A 23,159-nucleotide genomic window follows, 5' to 3' on the forward strand; every position below is an offset into this window, starting at 1 on the left:
CTTCGCCGCATTAGCGGTTCGCCAGCGCTGAACTGCATATATCTGAATTATGCTGTGATAATTATTTAAGCACGTTATGTCATCTGGAGCCGCAGCGCAGCAGCAAGCTCTTCTGGGTTACGCCGGTTATGCGAATGAGGTCCTGGAGTTCAGTCTATTCAGAATCATAATGGGCATTTTCTTTCTTTTTTTGGCTGTCGCTCAACACAGTTGGAAGGGCTATGTGACCATTTCCAGCAAAAGATCTGTATTCCCAAACGGGGGGGGGGGGGGGGGTTTGAAAGAAGCAGTGCTTTTGAAAGACAGAAGCACTGCTGATATGTCGGATCAGTATACAAGCAAGGGGGTGGAATATAAAAACTCATGCTCCGCTCAGTAACAGACAGACCATAATCGAGCCTCCTGTTGTATGACGATGGGAAAATCCCAGTTGGGCAAACACAGCAGCTTCTCAGACCAAGATACAGGTGAGGGCTGATAAGCAGTCGAAGAAGGTAAACAATCAATTCCACAGAGCAGGTACAGCTCATTAGGGAGCGCAAAGTAAACACACACGAAGCATTTCCCCCCGCCAGGGTAATCATTGACTTCAGAGCTCCTTCTGACGCCCTTTCTCTTTCGGTTCAGAGCCTGACATGCTACGTTTTTCAACACCGGTGTGCGAGTGGTTTGGTGAACCTAAATTCCTCAGCAACCCGTGGTCTGCACATAACGCAGGGAAGAACAAGCAGCCGATCAGAACCGACGAGGAGCTGTACCGGGGGCCCCCATGGTACCTGCCCTTCCGCGAGGCAAAACTGTGAGCGTTTCACACCTGACTAATCCTTTTCCTCCTGCGGCTGCAGGTGATATCCACATCCGACGTGTGCTGTGGTGCGGGAAAGACAGGCTCATTATGGAGGGGGGGGGGGGGGGGGGAACAGCTTTGGCTCGAGGCTTCTGTTGTTGTGCTTTACCTACGGGTCGATGACGAAGCCCTGACCGGCAGGTACCTCTCTTCTCGCCCCGCTGAGGCCCCGGTACAGCAGAACACAGGGGGGGAGGAGGAGGAGGGAGGGAGCTCCTCCGCCCTTGTACCACGCCTACTGGAGCGCCGTGGTCTGCCGCTTCCTCGACCGACACCTCCTCCTCCTCCTCCTCCTCCTGATCCCGCTCTCCTTCCGGCCCCGTAACCCGACCGCCTGACTGCGGTGACGGCGGCGGTCCCTCTGGTGGCGTACATCGTGGCGGAGTGCCACGCGACTGTGGTGGTGGGAAACACCTGTGTGGGGGTTTGGCCCCCCCTCCTCCTCCTCCTCCTCCTCCTCTTCTTCGTCCTCCTCCTCTTCTTCTTCCACCTCCTCCTCCTCCTCCTACTTCTGCGCTGCTCAGGGCCTCCAGACTTAGAAGGCACTCCTGTGCCACCGCTCAACTCGCACACAAAGACGGGAAAGGAACGAAAAGTTCCCCTTTCTTTTCAGCGTCCACCCCTGCGTTGGCCGTCATCGGAGATCGCGCTGAACTCCCTGTCTTCGCCCCCACCTACCTACCTACCCATCGTTCTCTTTCTGTGCTGGATGGTCTCTCCCCCTTTCTCTTTCACTGAGTAAACTTCGGCGCTCTCCCCCGCTGACCTTGGGCTCTGAGCTTAGCAGGAATCTTGGCTCGCCTTAGCCAAACACCAACCACCTCCCCCATCTGAATCAACTCTCTCTCTTTCTCACACACACACACACACACACACACACACACACAAACGCCCCCCCACACACACACCCACACACACACAAACACCCCCTCACACACACAAATGAGTTCCTGGTGTAAACTCACAGAGCATAAAGAGAAGGGAAACCAGTATGCCAGGGCTAAACAGTAAAACAGATTTAATCTAAACCAAGAGAGTAGCCATCTCGTGTAACCATCACTGACAGATGGCTGGTGGATTAAAGCGTGTCCAACCCCCCCCCCACAGAGTGATTGGTCCTGGGTGACAGGGCAGGTGAAAGGGGTGTGGTTAAGAAGCACCTGTAGAGGGATGCCTCTCCTGTTTCACAGATCACACAATGCCAGGGGGTCCTGAGAGAATTCAGGACCCCCCTCAACCCCCAGACTCAAAGTCTGGTCTGGTCCAATGGGCACTCCAGCACAATGGGCTTCTGTGCCAAAGCCTGAGCCATCCCAAAAGAGGGAGATGTGGGTGGGGGGGGGGGTTGAGTTAGGGAAGAGATGAGGACAAATTCCGACAAAAAAATAAATAATCAGAATCCCATGGAACGTTGTCTTCCTGGAGAGATTACACTGGTGTACTACACGCATTCCAGGATGCCTTTGCTCCATGCTCCGGCCAGTCCCCCCCCTCTGCCCCAGGGCAGAAAGCAGAACTGCAGTGCAAAACAATAACCTGACAACACCAGACACCCATGAGTCACAGCAGTCCCGGAATCCCTTATCCAGAGATCCGTCAGATACGGCGGTTCTGAACCAGAAATGGGGTTGCACTCGCCTTGACCACTAACAGGCAGTACGAGCGTTGGTACTGATGGAATAAGTCTGCTGGCTAGGTGGTCGTCATTTCATTAGCTCTTTCCCAGCCACAAACAAAAAAGGGTATCCGTTTGAAAGTGGAAAGTAAAAGGGTAAATAATATCACCCAAGTTGATGATGATAATTATTCAGGCTGTCACATGGTGCTTTCGAAGGACCACGTCACACAATGGTGTGTGTATTATACTCTTGTTTGCTGCGAGCCTGCGACGCAATATAAACAGCAATATTTATATATTCTTTACTCCTATTTACCTGCAGCCTACATCTTCGCATGTGCAAAGTCATATTAGTAGGTGTTGTTCTTCTGAATACTGTCTCTATTTTGGCCAGCATTATTGCATGGAAATCACTATATTACATCATCAGTGAGACAAAACTGATGGAAGTCCTTGTGAGCTGTGGTCCTCTGCTGCCCCCTGGTGGCTTTGGGAACACAACAAGGTGACCCAGTGAAATCACTACAGCTCTGCAGCGTTTTACACACTCAGGTTAAGACATAATTGTGCAATTGTTGTGTAGTTGATTTTCTAACAGAAGATTATAAAATATAAGCAAACAAACACAATACTTTGATGATAGTACAGTACTCGGACAAGAAGATACATTTTGAAAAAAAACTGTTGCATACAGAATGAAAGTATAAATATTAAACAGACCGAAGAAAGCCCCACTCGACAAAAGAGTCTTGATAATTAGTGAAAGCAAAGCTATCTATATAGAGAAATAGGTAGCATTAGCAGTAGTAGTTCCCCTCACGAGAACACCTTTGGTTAGTATTTTGGGCTTGGGTGGGAGGAGCTAGGGACTGGGGGATTATGGCCGTGTCTTTGAGAGGCTGTTGGTGAAGGTGAATGTCTTTCTGCAGCCATCTGCGCAAATCACCTGCAGAAGTCGTCTTAAACTGTACGCACGCATGCACACACACACAGGCAAACATATACACACTCAACCAATGCACTTATGCAGACACGTGCAGTGCCAGAGAAGTGCGGATGAATGCAAGCAGGAAGAAACACACACACACACACACACACACACACACACACACACACACACACACACACACACACACACACACACACACACACACACACACACACACACACACACACACACACACACACACACACACACACACACACACACACCCTGCCAGACACCAGCGGGACCGGTGGCTGCGACCTTCACTCCAAACTGCTCTGTTCCAGAATAGCACTGCAGTGCAGCCGTGTGTACGGGCGGAGGGAGGCCTCATTAGTCTGCTGACTGGATGTGATCCATTAGCGACGCACGCCTCACCTCCGAGGGAGACAGGGGCCATCACCAACCCCCTCATCATCACCAACCCCCTCATCATCACCCGAGCCGCCAGAAAACTAATTTCCGTTTACAAGTCCATTAGGGTTTTTTTTGGGGTTGTTGGTTTGTTTAACGCTTTGAGGAGTGTCCGTGAGGTTAATTGGTTAATTGCACAACACAGCCAGACGTAGTTTTACGATCCGTAACGGCGATGGTGACTTCATGCAATAGCAAACGGCTTCAAGTGCTTATCGCTCGAGGAGCAAAATTCGATTGGCTATCGACCCCTAACCGTACATGAATTTGTATCATAACTAACACACTCCGCTTGTATACAAACACAGATAAATACAGAGTGTGTTTCATAAGTATCAAAGTACCCTCCTCGAGGGGCGAGCCACCGTGACAGACATGTTGAAGGTCCCATATCATACCACTACGTGTGAGTGTGATTAGCCGTTACAATCCGTTTTGACAACCTGCCTCTGCCTCACAAGTGGGCGCGTGCACCTAGATCCGTCTACCAGCCTCCCCGGTGGACTGTAGCAAACGATGCACATCTCTCCGTCACACATCCAGGTGGACACGCCCACTTGTGATGTCAGAAGAGGCTGATCTTCTGACGGCTCATCACGCTCACCCCTGGTGGTACAATAGGTCACCTCTGCACCCGACGGCCACGCCCTCCCCTCGGCCCCCCCCCTCACCTGGGCAGGGAGAAGTTGCTGGACCAGCTGCTCCCGAGCTGCGGCCCGGGGGTCCCGCCGCGCCGGGGCGTGTCCTCGGACCCGCTGCTCAGCCTCTCGCTGGAGGGCGCCCGCGTGGCGTCCGAGTCGCCCGTCACCGTGAGCGCCGAGTCCGACAGGCTGGGGCGCTCGTCGACGGCGAGCGGGGCCAGGCTGAGGTGCGCCATGTGCCGCGCGCTGTGGCCGAACGGCGCCTGGATGGCCGGGGTGAGCGTGGGCAGGTCAAAGGTCAGCACCGTCTGGGTGCTGGTGCCCAGCAGCTCCTCGCTGTCCAGGCTGCTGTAGGACGTGCCCTTGGCGCGCGCCGACTCCATGATGCTCTCAAAATGGCGGCTGAAGGTGTCCTCTGAGGTGCGGCGGGGGGGGGACACGAGGACGGGGGACTTCAGCGCGGGGTGGTGGTTGTCGAAAAACGTTTCCAGGGGCCTGGGCAGGGAGAGAGAAAGAGGGTTTTCTAGAAAGCTTCCAAAAAACATAAAACCCCATCAACGAATGCCCTCCGTGTCTATGAGGTTCACAGCAGTGGCTCCAACGTCGGCTGGATCGACAGAGCAAGTCGCGCTTACTCTGCTCGCTTCTGACACCCTGATCTCTGCGCGAAAAGGAGAACTGGGGAACGCAAGCACGTACTGAGAAGAATGCTAACGAAACCAGAAGACGATAAGGGATCTGTGCTAATAACTTTTAGCACCCGACCTCATTAGTCACAAACTTCCCCTTTCACTAAGCATAGGGAAATGTCACTTAGCATTGCCTTTTTGTCTGCATTATGCACGTTTACTGACAAAGTTGTCGGTAATTAATGTTTCAAAAAGCTGGTTGGGGTCTACTTGAAATATTAGGCTGTGGATAACACTAATATAGACATTTGAGATGGGTCAACGGAAAATCATGCTAGTCAGTAGTCTCAAGCGCGTGTGTGCATATATGAGAATATGAGAGAGAGAGAGAGAGAGAGAGAGAGAGAGAGAGAGAGAGAGAGAGAGAGAGAGAGAGAGAGAGACAGAGAGTGAGACGGAGACGGAGACGGAGACGGAGACGGAGACAGAGACAGAGACAGAGACAGAGAGTGAGAAAGAGAGAAAGAGAGAGAGAGAGAGAGAGAGAGAGAGAGAGAGAGAGAGAGAGAGAGAGAGAGACAGAGACAGAGAGTGAGAAAGAGAGAAAGAGAGAGAGAGAGAGAGAGAGAGAGAGAGATGGAAACATCAAGGCCCAACTGGGTTGCGTTAGATGAATAGACATGTATTCCGACAAATATTTCTGGGATTCATGCGCAACCATACCTCGGATTACAGTAAAACAGGACCGACCACTACCCCACCTTTTCTGCTAATTGTATACAATAGCCAACTGATCGGACCGGTTCTTGACGTGCCATGACCTGTTGTCTCTTCTCACCTCTTAAGCAGATGTCCAAACACCTCTGGTTCCTCTTGGGCGGCATGTTGACTCCTCCTGTCGTCTCCTTGCATCCTCACGCTCGCCCAGCTCACCATCTCCTCCTCCTCCTCCTCCTCCTCCTCCTCCCCCTCTACCTCTCCCTGACCTCCCACCTCCGGCTCCTTCTCCCCCTCCTCCTCCTCCCCCTCCCTCTCCTCGGGGCCGTGTGACCTCTCGTAGCAGGGCCCTTCGGGGGGGCTGCCGCCCAGCACGCTGCGGTTGGAGCCGAAGGCGGAGTCTGCGTCCTCTTGCTCGGCCAGCACCTCGTCGATGTCCGTCTCGCGGTAGCACCGCTGCGGGACCGCGTCCAGGTCCGTCTCCGAGTACTTGAGGGTCCGCCCGATGATGCCCGTCCTGGGGGAGGAGCCCGTCAGCGGCGGGGGCGTGACCAGTTCCACCTCCACTTGCTGGACGTCGTGGTTGGCCGAAAGGAGGGGCAGGCCGGAGGGTGTGGTCAGTTGCGTGGGCGTAGGGGACTCGCTGGAGGCGCCACTAGGGGGCGCTGTGGAGGCGCCCAGGAACGCTGTGACCAGAGGAAGGACCCGGTTGTTCAACCTCACAATACTTTAGCTTATGTTGATTCTTTATCTCGAAACACTTTTTCAGTTGATATTTACCAATTATATATCTAACTCAACAAACATGGTGTCATTCAGGTAAAATAGTAAAGTTAAACTATTAAAACTCTATATAAAACGACTATTCGAGTGACTATATAAATATTTGGTAGAAAAAAAACGATTCTAAATTGTATTCAACACAATGTAGGGGCCATTGGAATGCTAGCATGAACTGCACAATGTGTCACTCATTTCATATGCGTAAGCTCATCGCTAATTCTCAGTTAGCGATTTCGTATTAGCCCAAAAATAACACATGAACGTTTACTGGTGAATGCAGAGTGCGGACATTGGGGTTTCAACCCAGACCCTTTCGGCTGAGAGTCACGCACCAAAATACTACGTTAGTTAAGTAAGTAGTTAAAGTAGTTCAAGCTGGGGTAAGCAATTAGGAAAACCAGCAATTGTAAGCTATATTTTGAAAGTTTCCAACCAGAAAAGTCCCATTCCTTCCTTCAGGCCCTCCCTTCAAAGACACTCACATAAAACACCTGACCAACTTGCTAGTCTGCCTTTGAGGCTGATTCTGGCCATTAGGTTTATTTACGACCAAGCACCTACACGTTTTTTATTTTAGACAGTGCATTTGATTTATTGATCAATCTTGTGATGTAATGATAACTTCAATAAACATAGCAATATATATTGTTCTCACGTAAATTGGCTACCCTAGCTTTAAACCAGGGATGGGCAACTGGCGGCCCGCATCCTCACTCAGTCAGGCCCGCACATAATTGAAAAAATAAATAAATAATAATAATTGATCAAATTACAGAAAACTCGGTCAAGAAGGATGAGAAGAATTCATAGAATTCAAAGGCAAACCCATGCGTCTAGTTTGCTTAGAAACTATATCAGTCATTAAAGATATCCACTTAAGTCGCCACTACAACTGCAATGAATATCATGCTTCTTGGGTTTGAGTTCATTGAGTTGTTGCACTTAATGTTGGGCCACGGTTTTTCAGTTTTTTGACATCATTGAATGATGATGTATTGTGAGCCCTTTGCACTGATAAAAATACTGACCATTCATGTGGCTGTTTGAGCATGGAAAACATGAAATGAATGTATGTTGGTTCAATTAACATACCGTACCTAGGTTATGATTCTGGAAGATGTTTTAGGTAGTGGCCATCCCCAAAATAATACACGAGAATACAGGAAATCATATCTACCAAATTCAAAATTGTGTAGCTTCTCTCAGCTCACGTTTAGTTGAAGTGTGCAGTCATGTGGCCCTCTGATGGATATGATGAAAAATGTGGCCCTCTTTATCATGAAAGTTGCCCATCCCTGCTTTATCAGTAAAGCTCACTTTTGTCTCCTCTGCTGGCAGCCTCCTCCACGGGGGTCCCGAACAGGAACTCCCACTTGGCTCGAGCTATCCTCTGACAGTGAAGAGAAGGCCCCGGAACAGCACAGCCACTGTCAGTCTGGGAAACACACACACACACACACACACACACACACACACACACACACACACACACACACACACACACACACACACACACACACACACACACAAAGAGACAGACAGATGGACAGACAGACAGAAAGAGAAGAGGGATAGACGTTAATGTTGGTTCACTGTGTAAGTTACCGATCAGTATGTTGAACTTTACACCAATGAATAACACTGTGCTGTTGTTGGTTAGGTAGTCCCATATTAACAAGGGTTTGTTTGTTTTCCTGTGGCTGCCCCGAACTAAAGACATCCATCCTAATTGGTTCGGTGTTATTGTGTTTTAATGAAGTAGTGTAGGCTTAGTTACCATGAAATACAAAGTACAAAACAATGATCCTTTGATTGAATTTACAAAGCACAGACCAAATGAAGGAAATGTTACTAAATAAGGGAAGAAACGGATCAAGCTGATTCGTAGAGCACAAAGCGCTTTTGTAAACATCTGTGAATCTGAACTCACAAGTTCTGAGTTTGGTGGCGCATTCCATATGATGATGACATTCACAGCCCTTCATAATACAGCTCTCTTATAATAAACCATAAACTATCGAACCACCAAAAAGGTCGTATGTTCGTGCAGTCCAAAGATTTATTCAAAGCAGCAAAACGACCAAAAAAGTATCGATGATATGCAGATTATTCAAAGAAATGTCATCAGGGTACGGCTTTAAAAATAGATATTTATACAAGATCAGGTCACTAGGTGCAAGAAAAGAGCTAATCAAATCTAAACTAGGTAGAAGCGTTGGATGCTATGAACTAATAAAAATGTCATTAAGTTTAACTCTCTCACCAGTTCAAAGCGACATTTTTAAAGAAAGCGTCCATTCAAAACAAGTGAGTCGCGGTTTGCACAACCGCGGTCTCGTCCGACGCTCAACAACATGCAACATTGCGTTTGCGCTGCTATTCAATATAATTTAACAGACAGACGGATGGGACGGGAACCAAAATCCCTCTTCTCCGTTAGCCGGCTATCGTTAGCATGCTAGCGAAGTAGGTTAGGAGCAGGTTAAGAGAAAACTGGGAGAGAGAGAGAGAGAAAAAAATAATTTCGTTAGAGTGTGCGTTCGTTTAGTTTGACATACCGACTAGGGGGGCGGAGTTAGCCTACCCTCCATATATTCACTGAGCACCCACCCGGCAAACGTGGCTATGTAAAACCAACCGAACCGAAAGGGAATAATACAGAACTGGATAGGACTGATGAACATTCAAATTCGCATCATACGCTTTGCATAGTACTGCGTGTGTGCAACGCCACACATTTAGCAAATGAAGGTTTCCAAGATTAATTTTATTATTAATATATATATGAATCATCATATTCATAAAGTGACCCTCATGTTTCTTCACATGTAGTTTATTTTGTAATGGGATGAATATATAGAAAATACATATAATAAAAAAAATTGTTGTTTGGTTGAGATGTGAGATGCATCAGGGAATTTATAATTGAGTAGGTACATGGATTATATTTTTGAATTGAACACTATAATAATTTATTACTGAAAGCTCACCTGTATTCCTGAGGTGGCAGCGGCGGTGTCGTTGCTCTGGTGACTGGACTGGCTGGACTCGGGGGAAACGCAGTCCCTGTCCCCCAGGCTCCCCGTCACCCCACTGGAGCTCCGGGACGACGACCCCCCCAACACGCCGTTCTGCTCCCCCTCCAGAGGCCCCTGTACCCGCGGTAACCCCAGCTGCCTCTCTCCCAAAAAACCCTCACATCCCTCCCCGTCCTCCTCCTCCTCTTCGTCCTCCTCCTCGTCTTCATCGTCCTCCTCCGCCGAGTCCAAGGCCACGGGTCCCAGGAGCAGGGCCTCCCTTCTCCTCTGCTCCGCTCGCTTCTGCCGCGCCGTGGGGCTCAGGGCCCCCCCGCGGCCTCGCCGGGGTCCGCGCCCGGGGACGACGGCGGCGACGGCAGCGGGGCTGGCCTCTGGGTTAGGGCACTGGCTCTCCTGCTCCGCCACCGCCTCCAACGGCTGCTTCCCCCAGCGCTGCCTGGAGGTCCAGCTGACCGGGGCCTCCTCCACCCCCTGGTGGATGAAGAGCCTGCGGGAGAGCTCCGTGCAGTCCACGCTCTCGTTGGCCCCCGGCGGCGGCTCGCCTCCCCTCCGCTCGGCCCCGGCGGACCAGGGGTCTCCGGTGTACTGCGGGGGCTGGCGCCGGTGCAGGGTGGGGCTGTCCAGCGCCCTCACCTCGGCCCGGAGTAACCGGGGGTCCCTCATGGGGGAGCAGAACTCCGTGGGGGGGTGAGAGGGGCGGAAGAACCGGGCAGGGAGGGCGGGAGAACTGGGCGCCGCTGTGGGCGAGCTCTGATGCTGGGAGGAGCTCTGATGCTGGGAGGAGCTCTGATGCTGGGAGGAGCTCTGATGCTGGGAGGAGCTCTGATGCTGGGAGGAGCTCTGATGCTGGGAGGAGCTCTGATGCTGGGAGGAGCTCTGACGGCCGCCCCCCTCTCGCTCCCCCCGCTCCTCGGGCTTGGTCTCCTCCTCCTCCTCCCGCTGCGTGTCGTGGTTATTGCGAGAGTTGGTCTCCTGCGAGTGGGACTGCGAGATGGAGCTCTCGGGCTGGTGACAGTCGATGTTGTCGGTTGCTGGTGCGTGTTGCCCGTGCAAGGGGATGTTCATCTGGAGCGTCTGCTGATGCTGCTGGGCCTGTTGTGCGTTTGGGCTCGGGTCGTGGCGTTCACAAGAGCTTGACCCCCGGGTGGGCTCACCCAAAGCGTTATGCAACGAGCCCTTCCTGGGCTCTGTGAAAAAAGAGGAGACTTTGGTGACCTCCACGGCTAACCTGCGGGCCGCCTCGGGGCTGGGGGCTGGTGACGAGGATTTACTGTCGCTTAGCTGGTTCATGCCCTCCACTAGTTTATTGCCAAGTTGAAGAATCGCTCCCTTGGGCGAGGAAACCCTCGTGCAGGCCTTGTGATGATGTCCCCGGGTAGCCGGACTGCCTGATAGGGCTCTGTGCTCCATCGGCCAATGAATAGGGCTCTCAGGCCCCGCACAAGACCTGGGCCGCGGGTGGGTCGGTGTCCCCAAAGCGGGATGCCTCGACTGGGGGAGCTGCTCCGTCACTTTGCTCTGGGGAAGCGTACAGTTAGCTTGGCTGCTGTCTTTGACACAGTCGACGGGAGACCTGCAGTTGTTCTGACGCAGGACAGGGGAGCCCGCCCACGACTGGCACCGCGGCTGCGAGAAGTAGCGCGACGTCGATCCCCGCTCGAGCGCATGGGCCAGTTTGATCCTCAGTAAGGGGGAGCCAAACTCTTCCACGGCCCTCTGGGTGGCTGCCCTGCCGATGGGGTCGATAGCGGGTTGTCTGAAAGCCAGCTTCGGACTAGAGCCGCGAGAGGAATCCGGACTCCCCCACCAAGAGGAATCGCTCAGTCTTTTACAAAACGGGGAGGGGTTGACTACGTCCTCTCGGGCTCCCCTCTCACAGCGCGGGTGCCGGGGGCTCTCCACCGTACGCACATTGGGCTTCGCGACGTAGCTGAACGTGACCACGGAGCGCGTCCCTTCACCGGCCTTCTCTTCGCCGAACCGCTGGCACGCGGGAGGGGGATGAGGGGCGGCGGAGACACCGTCCCCCGGTAACCTCGGCCTCTTGAGGACCGTCGGGGACCGCGAGGTGACCTTGTGCTGGAGTTGGAAGCTCACCGTGTGTCTGGACGGCGACTGACGGTACGCGTGCTCCCGGGCCAGACGCTGGGCCGCCGGGAGCGTCTGGCAGGTGGTCTGCGTGGCGAGCTGGGACAGGAGTTCGGCGGAGCCCTCCGGCACAGCCGCCACTTGGCCGTCAGCCTCCCCCGCCTCCCCGAAGCCCTTCACCGCGTCCTGGTCCGTGTCGGGCCTCACCTCCACGTACATGTGAAGGACGTTGCCAGATTGGGACATGATCTCGGCTCAGAGCATAACGAGGACCGAGAGAGTGACAGAGAGAGAGGGGGAAAGATAGAGAGACAGAGGGAGAGAGGGAGAGAGAGATTTAGGAAGAAGTACAGGTAGAGGGAGACAACGACCACTATGTATCTCCTTTTATTTCTCGTTTAGTCTATTTTTGTTTTCAGTTGGTTTTCTTGTTTATCTGCTGGTGCTGGAGTGGGGTTTATTTTTAGATGGCCTCTCTCCTTCCTCCCTCCCCTGGATGATGGCATGCAGAGCAGAGGCACTGGGCCAGTAGACGGGCCATGGGGAAGGCATGCCCACAGGACTCCTTCAACAGCCGGCGGCGAGTCTCCATGCCTGTGAGTGACAGAGAAGGAGGAGGATACGGGAATTGTTATTTTTGTTCTCTCTGTTTCTTACCTCCTGTGTACCAGAAGTGCACAAAGGAATATATATTTTTGCCTTACAGGCCACCATCGCTACAAGCGATGGTGGCCTGTAAAATCACTATAAAATCATAGTGAATCACTATAAAATCAATCACTATAAAATCAACAGCTATTTCTAGCTGTTGATTTTATAGTGATTGTTTCCTTGTACAATAACCAGTGTATAAACAGACTCTGAAGATCCAAGAGACCTTTTTTACATTATTAGAATTGAGATTTTCATTATCCATTCGTCACCGTTTGAATCTCTGCAAAAAGCAATATATTGGATTGAACAACCGTTAAAAAGTATAAGTAAATATAAAAGATGAACTCAAGTGGCCTCTTAAATGTTTTGCTTTACAAATATTGATTTAAATTCTAATTATGGGTAAATTATCCATTAACCATTAATCATATACCCTAAATGAGAATTAACGGTAAATGACGAATGAAAAATTTATAATTTACCATTAATGAGAATTATTTAGGAAATTATTAATTAGTCAAATTGTTACCTTAAAAACTTTAACGGATGATCCTCATATCACTTCTCAGATTAATTTCACATGATGGTGTACTTGCAAATGCCATTGAATATTAACAAAGTACAATACTATTACGTGCAGGCCCTGTTAATTCTCCCGCTGTGTGGTCGCCTAGGGCATTTAAAATGCTACCTCTGATGAAGCTTGACAGGGCTATTACCCAGAAGTCATGCAAACCTGCCTGCTCAACAGTAGTCTTGAAATGTCTTCACTGATGCTTTATAAAATCTTTATAAATCTCTACTTAGGCCAAGCCAGAATATTACATTGGCAAGTTAACATCTTCAGCTTGGCCATACATTAGAATCAAGTGATATAACGCAATGGTTTGCAACTGCATCATAGACTTGTAAAATAGATCTACAATGGTCATTATCTTGCGCCATTGCCATAGTTTATTCGATCTGTGATATTCTTCTCCTATTAAACACCTGTGTCAATATGAACAATAACTTATTTTTTAAATATACAGCCAGATATCATTAATTGTGGTGAGAAATCATGTGTCTGGCTTAACTTTTTTTACATCCTTTTTGGAAAGCAAATTTCCTTCTGGGGTTCCCACACTACATTTTATCTTGAATATGTCCTATTATGGCAGTACATTGTGCCCAGAAAGCCATTACACATTGTCTTTCAATACAATGACTTTCTGGTATCCCCAGAGGCTTTCTATATTGTTGTTTTTCTCTCAAAACATTCTCGATGAGGCTATTAAAATCAAATAATCCTGCATAATTAATCCCCGAGGAATATTACAATTATCCCATGAAGTCATTTGGGGATGTCAGAGAGAAGAGTACTTGTTTTAGGTGAAAGCAAGCAATAATTCACCCTGACATCTTCCTTCCTCTGACTCATCAAGACCTGAAAATGTCTCTGTACATATTCAGAATGGAACGGATTGCAGCAGAATACAGAGCAATCACCTTGACGAGAAGGGCAGGACTCAGATTCAGGGAAAGCGATCATTTGTTAGTCTGCTGCTGGGAGTTGTGCATCGCAAGGAGGAAGTCTGGCACCTTAGCGCATGGGGTTGGTCACGCTTTGCTGGAAAACCACATTGGAGAAAGAGACACTCTGAACCCCTATCTGTCAAATGTCTCAGGTTCTTCAGAACAGATGTAGGACTAGTAGTCTAGTCTGTCACCCACCGCAGAGGATGCTGAAACATCACCCTGCTGTATCTGCAGGTGTCTTCTGCGGGGTGTGATTTTACAACGGGACCTTTACAATGGGACTCTTCCAAGTAAGGCAATGGAGCAATAACAGCATACCGATCAATACTGGAGTCCTACTGCAACAAGTGGTGCAATTCTCCCAGAAACAACCAGATACGAGCGTAAAATAAGGGTAGGAATCAGGAATCAGAAACCAAAGGCCAGTCAGGTTTTGTATGATGTATAAAAGAATAGGGCTACAGCAACAAATCTAAATAGGTGGATCTACAAAGAGTTAATCTAATTTCTACGTTTCTTTCTTAATTACGGGGGGAGGAATCAGTTGGCAGCTGCTTCAATGTGATACATTAGGGCCAACTTCCATTTCCTCTTCCGTCCTATATTTGGTATAAATTTACACTCGGATGCCAATTTGGTCTGAGAAATACGATCTCTCTGGAACAGAAGGGTCTCTGGCCTGAGTAATTTGGGGTTGAACTGGTTCTGTGGTAGCAGCAGCAGCTGAGAGAGGTTTGCGGCAAACATGCTTATTTTAGGGTGCCTGAGCATTTGCATTGAGCTTCATAACACCTTCCATTTGTTCGTTGTAAACAAGATTCTTCTTAGGTGTTCGGACCTGTTTTTATACAGCTGCCTATCGGTGTCATCTGTGTAGTGTTACAGAAAGGCTTCTCTGAAATGAATCATACCAGAAACGGGCTAATTCAATTATCTCTTTCTCTCACAGTCTCGTTAACTGTCTCTACTCTTCAGCCCTGTTTAGAAGGTGATTCCAGATGGTGATCGACTTAATTGCTTTGGATGCCCGGTACAAACCATGGTCTCCTTGCTTCTAGTCTCAAAAATCTATTTGAGACAAGCTGGTTACACGGGGCATTACACTTTCTGTCTCTTAAATGTTTCTCACCATCATGCCGCTGGAGGGCTGGATCTATAAGTGGGTAATTGGCACACTCAGCCAGCCATAGTCAACTGTTTAAACGCGTGTGCAACGGTTTCAAACTATTAAAATCCCCTTCTGAACGTTGCATCCATTCGCACAAATCTGTTTTCGTCTGTAGAATATCTCTGTGCAGATTTATTTTAATCTCTCATTCATTTCAGATAAAAAACACTCTGATTGCTCAGTAGATCATGCTCAGTAGAGCACTTTCCCCTGGCATCCTACTTTTTTTTTGCTTTACTCTGCAGACAGACCGCAGTGCTGCTTGTTCGTCATGGAATGAAACTCACTCCCCGAGTGCTGATTGGTCCTTAAATTTTTTTAATTTTTTAAAAAAATGCTTTCAACTGGTTCAAGGACGGCTCGATCTGCAGAGAGAAGCAGAATGTAAACTTGCGAGATCGGCATGGTCTCTCAACTGGATGCTCACTATTTATGTTCCAGTGCCGGTCAAGGCTGCTTGAGACACGGTCAAGCCTGTCAGGTCAGCTTAAGGACCTTAGACACTTGGGAAGCCCACACTGGAGCTACATCTTGTGAAAGCTTTTTGTTGTGTTTTCTTCTGCTTCATACGCAAGTGATCCATCACTTTATCAGCTGAGGTAGAACAGGAAAACAGGGAAGGTGTGAAGGGCGTGTGAGAGAGGGAGAGAGAAAGCTCGCTGAAATAGAAGGGGGAAAACAAAATAATAACGTTAAGCAGAAGAGACTCAAACAGAATCGTCTCGAGGAACAGGAAGCAGACACCACAGTGTGGTAGAGTTAATACGTAATGAAGAAAGAAAAGGGGGGCACCCCTCAGCCAGATGATGGGAATGCTGATTTACCGAGCAGATAACAGGACACGACAACGCATAGCCTTACTGAATGTAAACAAACAATCCAATTCCCAAGCAGCTAACTGGCTCGACAGTATCTGCTATGACATTCAGAGATCCTTTGCAGTTCAGACATCACCATCAACACCAAACAGAGCAGAGCTTCACACCATCGAACAAACTCGGATTTTAAGTATTAACGGGCAACCGACACCTCCTCCCCACCACGCTTTCTCTTGCACTCCAGGTGCAGCAGTCCAACCCCTTGGATGCCCGATTTTCCCTATTCGCTCTCTTCTACTCAGAATCTGCCAAGTTTGCACCATCTGGCGGGGACATAGTCTCCAGCAACGCACACATACGCATATACGCACACACGCATACATGCACACTCGCACACAAACAGACACAATCACACACTCTCTGCAGTGCGTGCCAGGAGTAACAATAAAAACAGATCCTTACCACTCACCACCTGCCCCAGTTCACCAGATCTACAGGACAACAGCATTCCAAAAGGCCTCAATTAGCTGGACTCACAGCTTGTTTACATTTCCTGATGTAACTGTGTGTGTCTGTGCATTTTATGTTTATATTGATACAGGCTGATGAGAAGACATCTTATACTATGGCCGTCTGCAAACTGAGTCCTTTTATGTGGCATTTGGAAAATCTTTAGGGCAGATATAATCAGTGCGTGATGGATTTTACTCTCCATTCCAGAGGTTAATAGGACCTTCAATATCCGCACATGTATTTTATAACAAGAGATGTCCGTACAGGATACGATATCAGATTATGAAATGTGCCATCTCCTGGTGATTTTGAACAACCTCTGTCAAGTGGTCGGACAGAAATGAGAAGAAACTGTTTGTGTGAACGCCTTCGTGGTCATTATCTCAGTGCTGCTGAGATTTTCCCAGCATGCCCTGGGAAGTCCTACTGGTGACCCCTCCCTCTTAAAAGCTACAACCACAACCCGCCTCCCTTTTCCTTCCTTGCTTAAAACATTGATGAGTCATCCTGTTTGTTGACTCACACAGGTCACCTTTATGCTTTCAGAAAGACTGTTACATGCACGGAGAGATGCTAGCAGGTGACTTTAACAACCCTGCTACCCTGCAGAAGCTCTCCTCCAGCCCCCAGGGCCCTGGAAGGGAAATCACACAGGTAATTAAACCCTGTGTGTGCGGCTTTAGTATGCCATCCCTGGATGTGGCGAGGGGCTAATATTAGCTCCTGGCACCGCTTCCGCTGACTCCTTACTCCTTACCCCCCCCCCCTCTGCTACCACCTCACCAGAGGAACTTAGAGCAACCTCGCTAAAGACATACTATAGTCCTTGGGAGACCAGACACTGTAGGAGTTTCATTTTATTAAGTTAATGGGTTGAGGGAATCTTCGAGCCACCCCAGCTAACGACGGACTGTACCCCTGCTACTCTCACCATATTGATCCTTGCACCAGCAGGATCGATTTCTGCGTAAAACATAATTGGCGGATAGTTTACCCCCCCCCCCCGTTCCTTCGTGTTCCTGCACCTCCTCGGGAGATGAGATTCCCCGCTTCCTGAATGTACCCAAAATACACCAGCCTCCCAACTCGATAACCCTCCACCACGTGCCGCGTGCGCTGCCGAGTCATGAATAAGAGAGCGGGGTAATGAAGAAGGGGGAGAAGATAAATCAGAACCGTGAGTGACTGAGCCCTCCTTAGCTTCCAGTACGTCTACATAACACGCCACGGGACCCAAGGCCCCTCGCCGCCTCCACTGGCTCCCAGCGACGCTGCCTTCAAACGGGCATTCAGACACAAGACGAGTAGGTCTGACTCATTCAGGGGCACAATGGGCATGTGGCGGGAAAGCGTGAGCACGCTACGGTGGTGGGTGGAGGTGGAGGTGGAGGCGGTGAAGGTTAGCGATGGAATCAAGAGAGTGCGAGAGAGTGTGTGGACACAAATTCACCGTAGAAGCGAGGTGGGAAAAAAGGTTACAAACGTCCAATTAAATGCTTTTGTTTTAAACAGACCTTAGAGATGCTACACACTATGCTATGTTTGTATAACCTTGTTTGCCGGGGAATCTATATGCCAAACGAGTGTCTGCTTGAGGGGTTGTGCTGTGTTGGGAGAACGGTGTCCGTGGTCACCTATTGATTTGGAAGCTCCGGCCTCATTGATGAAGCATCTAGTTTCTCTGTTGCCAGGCCTGGGGCTGACGGTGAGGGGTTGGAGAGACTTGAGAGTGTTTCACATGTTTGTTCTAATGTGCTTCTTTGTTATGCGTCGCACCTGTAGGACCACCGCTGAGGTGACGCATGCTTTCTAAAGAACATTTAAGTTGCACAATGCAGGCTGGGTAAAAGATTTGAGACATGCAGATACATGTATGACATGTGACGGTGCCACGTACGGTTGTTTTCATATTTTTGTTATCGATATATCTGGGGTTTCTGGTTTGGAGGTCTAAGTTAGCTAATTTGTTATTATTACAAAGCAAGCTCACCAAATAATTGATATTCTTAATATTATATGGAACTGGGAGGGAGAAAGATTGTTCATGCCTGTGATATGGAAGTGTAAACCTGAAGAGGATCCTTGGCTAACTTAATTATAGTATTTCACGTTTTAACATGTTTAACATGGTAAAATGTCAAGACAGTGAAATGCATTCTGGGGTTCCTTGTGGAATACTCTCCAATTATAAACATTGTTGTTGTCATCGTCCGTTGAGCTAACAAGATTACCCAGAAACAGCTGGAGTCAAAGGGAGGTAAGAAAAGATGTAGCCGCCGACGAATCTCGATTCGCAATAGTGGACATTTCTTTTTGTTATTCATATTGGAGGTGATAGGGGCCCACAATATTTTTTGCCCCCTGGGCTCGTCATGATCAAGTTACGCTGTTTCTGTAATCAAACTATTTGCTCCCATTTGTGTACCCTTTCAACAAAAGTGTGAGCAGGGAAACCCTTTAACACCTCTCAGCCTTTAACACCTCTCCACCACCAGCGTAAGACAAACATTAGTAGAGATAGCTAGCCTTGTACTTCAAGCTGCATTTATTTACATTGCTCTTTATCGCCAATGAAAAAGCTCACAACATTCTGAGGAGGAGTTGACCTTGAGAGTAGTTATGTAATGGACCCCCCACACCCCTAGAAGCATTGTAGTAGTTCAGAGTTGTCAGCCATAACATACAGGGAGATACCCTGTTGAAGGACCTAAACTTTACAATCACTGGTATGATGTAGCAAGTCCAAAGGCATTTTTACCTCTTTAGAACCCCAATGTATGTTGGAAGTACTATGTTTAGTAATATACCGTATTTTTACAGATCTGCGGGGTGTGAACTAAACACGATCTAGTTGAAATTGGAACCCAATTGGCAAGGGACATGGCTGCAAACAAGGATGACATTGCATGCATCGACTTGCCCGTAAACACTTAAACTTACATACTATTGTGCCAGAACGCCTCATGTTGAACAACCTCAGAAAAGAGCTCTCATGTGCATTTACACCCTCAAATAATAAATGTAGTAAGTCTTCTCCCTTCTCTATGACTCATTCAACATGACACACATAGCCACACACACAAACACATGTATCCTGTGTCAAATCTGTCTGTTACCTCCATCATCCTTAATGTTGATCCAGTCTACGTTTTCCTTAACTTTTAAGCAACCGGTGCAAACAGCAGACGTCACAACAGTAGATACAGTGAGTGTGTGTGTGTGTGTGTGTTTGCTTACGCACGCACACACACACACACACACACACACACACACACACACACACACACACACACACACACACACACACACACACACACACACACACACACACACACACACACACACACCTCTCTCACAAACACACACACACCATTTTAACTACACACATCTTTATTTATATCCTACCTCCTGTCTCATCTCACTCTGTCTCACCGCGCCTCGCCTGGCCGCTCGGTCTGCCTCGCACACTCCCCCCAAGTGGGCAGTCTCACCCTCCTGTGTGACTTTTAGCGTTGTGTCCTACAGGTCCCCTTGTCTCCTCGGCTATCGCTCATTCCTTCCCCCCCCCCCCCCCCCCCCGCAGCCGGCTCCCCTGCTGAGCCAGAGCAGAGCTGCTTGTCTTACTACTGCAGCCAACAGTCCCCTGTGTGTGTGAGGGGGAACGCACAACACTGGACCAGCCGTCATCCACCACCCCCACCTCCTCCACCACTACCACCTCCTCCTCCACCACCACCCGCCCTCTCCCGCACCCAACACACACACACACACACACAACACACACACACACAACACCCCCTCCCTGCTCGTGACTGCCCAGCCGCCCCGTTTGCAGACACATGTATACATGAGCCCGCCTCACATCCTCCCAACACTTCTCTCTCTCGATCTTACCACCGCTCTCTTACTCTCAATTCAATTAAATTTGTTTTATTGGCATGAATGATGAAACACATTTGCCAAATCTGATGAACATAACAAAACCAAAAAAACAATACATGTCTCTCTCTCTCTCTCTCTCTCTCTCTCTCTCTCTCTCTCTCTCTCTCTCTCTCTCTCTCTCTCTCTCTCTCTCTCGCATGCTCTCTCTCTCTCTCGCGTGCTCTCTCTCGCTCTCTCTCCTTTTTCTCTTTTCCCTTCTCACACACACACACATACACACACACACACACACACACACACACACACACACCACACACACACACACACACATATACACAAACACACACACACTTGAGTACTTAGTAGTTTGTGGTTGTAATCTGTGGAGGAACAAAAGGAAGTCCATGCACAGAGGACAGGAGGCTGGTTAATGATCTGTTGCCATAGCAAGGGGTTCTACGAACAGCTCCTTGAGGGACATAGATTATGCATTGAGCTGGCAGCTTCCAATTGCAGGTTAAAAGACCAACGAAATAGAGGATGGACAACGTGTGCTCTTCTCTAGAGTATTATCGTGCATGACAGTGTGTTCTCGGGTTGACTGCTTAATTGTATTTTCATGCTAAATGTAGACGTATAAGAGTCGTTTTCGAGTTAATGTTGACTTGTGTCGACTTTTTCAAAGTAGAATTCTCAATGAAGGTGAATTCAATGTGATGGGCTATCAGGATAAAGTTTCACTCAAACATTTAAGAAGGATATTAATAAATCAGGGCAAAAGCCTTCCAGAAAATGTGCTTTTTTGGACTAAATGCGAATGCTAAATGGCTTTGCTTGAAAAAAAGATTGTGAACAAAAGGTCAAAGTTCACTTATAAAATTATAATATTGAGATTGAACCATGGTTGAAGATCTGATTTGGGCTCTCAATTCCTGTTTATGAATGCTGGCCTCTTCCACGCTGTCCGTGTCGCAAAAACACACAGATCACCTAAATCTATATGTAGCAATGTAGCACCACCTCACAAACCACAATCACTAGTTTAACAGAAGGACATAAATGCAAGAGCTGACATGCACACCTGGACACACTTCACACACACACATGTGGGCCTGTTATGATAGGTTCAAATGCAACCACGCACACAGACAAGAGGACAAGACAAGATGCAAAAGTATGGGCCAAAAAAGTAACACATAACCCACTAGACTTGATGAACAAAAAACTTTACACCAGAAATGCATGGATTGATGTCTCATCCAACCGCCTTGGGTACATCCCATATTTGTCCGGAGCGTGTCTGTCTGTTTGCCCACATGCCTGTCTAACAGTTTTCCTTGCGTTGTATTGTAAGGCATGCTTGCCATCTGACACCACATTCAGTCGGGAGAAATACAACACACTGCCAATGATTCAGAAACACTGACACACTGTGGCAGAGACAAACTAGGGTCTTAAATCTTCTCCCTTCTCCTATCTGACCCAAGTGGCCTTGAGTGCATTCAAAACAATCCCAGCGACCCCTGCATCAAGTCTCGGAGAGATTTAAACCTTCCTCAAAATGGCAGTTCAATCTCAGTCTCTAGCGAACAAACACACAAACCAAAGAAGTTATTTGTTTTTCCAAATAATTATATAGGACAAAAGTGATTCCTTGTATCATGACTTCTACTTTTCTTAGTTTTGCATTTTTCCTTTTTTCTGTCAGCCTAGGTGTCACACTGTGTGCTACATGTTTAATATTCTTGCTCTGAGCATTAGAGGTGCATTCAAGGAAATCCCGGAACCATATCACAAACCTATGTAACCTCACATGGTTGTGTTGGGGACTCTGGCTCAGCACACGTTTGGCCTTTATAAATGAATGCTGGTGACTGCTGGTGACTGGGTGCAAGTGATTGCTGTGTAGCATCTTTTATCCTGTGACCTCCAGCTATCCCTGTAGCCGTCGGCCCGTTTATCTTAATAGGAGCCGTACTCCCTGTCTGGCACGTCAGCCCAGCTGCAGTGTGTCACCACACAAACTCCTCAGCACTTTTAATATCGGGAGTGAGGATACATCAGCTTATCCTGCTAAGGTGGCAGGAGAGGCGTTTTTTTGTCTGTGCACCAGACCCGTACGACGTAAGAAAATAAACCCCGGCTTATATTGACTCAAAACTTTCTGCTTGAGTTTGTTGTCGTTTTTTTAAATGCGCTTCCATCTAAAAACAACTTGCGTCATCATCATGACAAAACCTGGACAATGGCTGGACCATGACCGAAGGATAAGGCACTGCGAGTGAGACGACCATGTGATTCCCTTACCGAAGACAGTATACATTTTTAAGAGTTAAGAGTTTAGCAACGTTTTAAGAGCATTAGCAAAGTTTGAGTGCTTTGCTAGGGAAACGATCAAAGACATTTTTGCAGGGCCACCACCCTGTAGCCTAGTCAGCGTGGTGCAGATGAGTTTTAAAGAGCAGTAAGGCATTCCACCACTGTTTGAAAATAACCCCTGCTTCACTGTTTGAAACAGATAACATTAGGGACAACCTAATTAAATAGTTATGTTAATTGAATCCAGCTCCAACCCATTGCCATCGTTAGAAACCGAGTGCCCTAGCAAGAAAATGTCCCTTATTCAGGAATATTATCAATAAGTTGAATTGTTTGGCATGTAGCATTTTGTTTTACACAAACCTGCTGAGTATTAAGTATTATTATAGAAACTCTATATATATACAGTACAGTATAGCAAAAACACTATAATATGCTCTCTCTTTTTGGAGTGCTGCACTGGAATGAATGCCACTTATATTCTTAAAAGGAAGTGCTTTTTCCTCGAATAAACATCTTGGCATGGC

At 48.2% G+C, this 23,159-nt stretch overlaps 1 protein-coding gene across 2 annotated transcripts in view; it reads right to left on the reverse strand.

The window, feature by feature from the left end:
* Window positions 1-23,159, reverse strand: part of LOC115531718 (uncharacterized) — a 63,443-nt gene that overhangs the window by 37,365 nt on the left and 2,919 nt on the right. Inside the window, exons 1-5 of one of the 2 annotated variants that reach the window (XM_030341118.1) lie at window positions 19,837-19,974; window positions 9,625-12,354; window positions 7,952-8,069; window positions 5,973-6,537; window positions 4,536-5,000 (exon numbers count right to left, since the gene is read on the reverse strand). In XM_030341118.1, coding sequence (XP_030196978.1) covers window positions 4,536-5,000; window positions 5,973-6,537; window positions 7,952-8,069; window positions 9,625-12,006 — 3,530 coding nt within the window. In that variant the 5' untranslated portion in view covers window positions 12,007-12,354; window positions 19,837-19,974. Of the gene's footprint in view, window positions 1-4,535; window positions 5,001-5,972; window positions 6,538-7,951; window positions 8,070-9,624; window positions 12,355-19,836; window positions 19,975-23,159 lie in introns of those variants that run through there. The other variant, XM_030341117.1, reaches the window with a different exon arrangement.

The sequence above is a fragment of the Gadus morhua genome, chromosome 18, assembly GCF_902167405.1.
Source record: "Gadus morhua chromosome 18, gadMor3.0, whole genome shotgun sequence".
NCBI classification, from domain to species: domain Eukaryota; kingdom Metazoa; phylum Chordata; class Actinopteri; order Gadiformes; family Gadidae; genus Gadus; species Gadus morhua.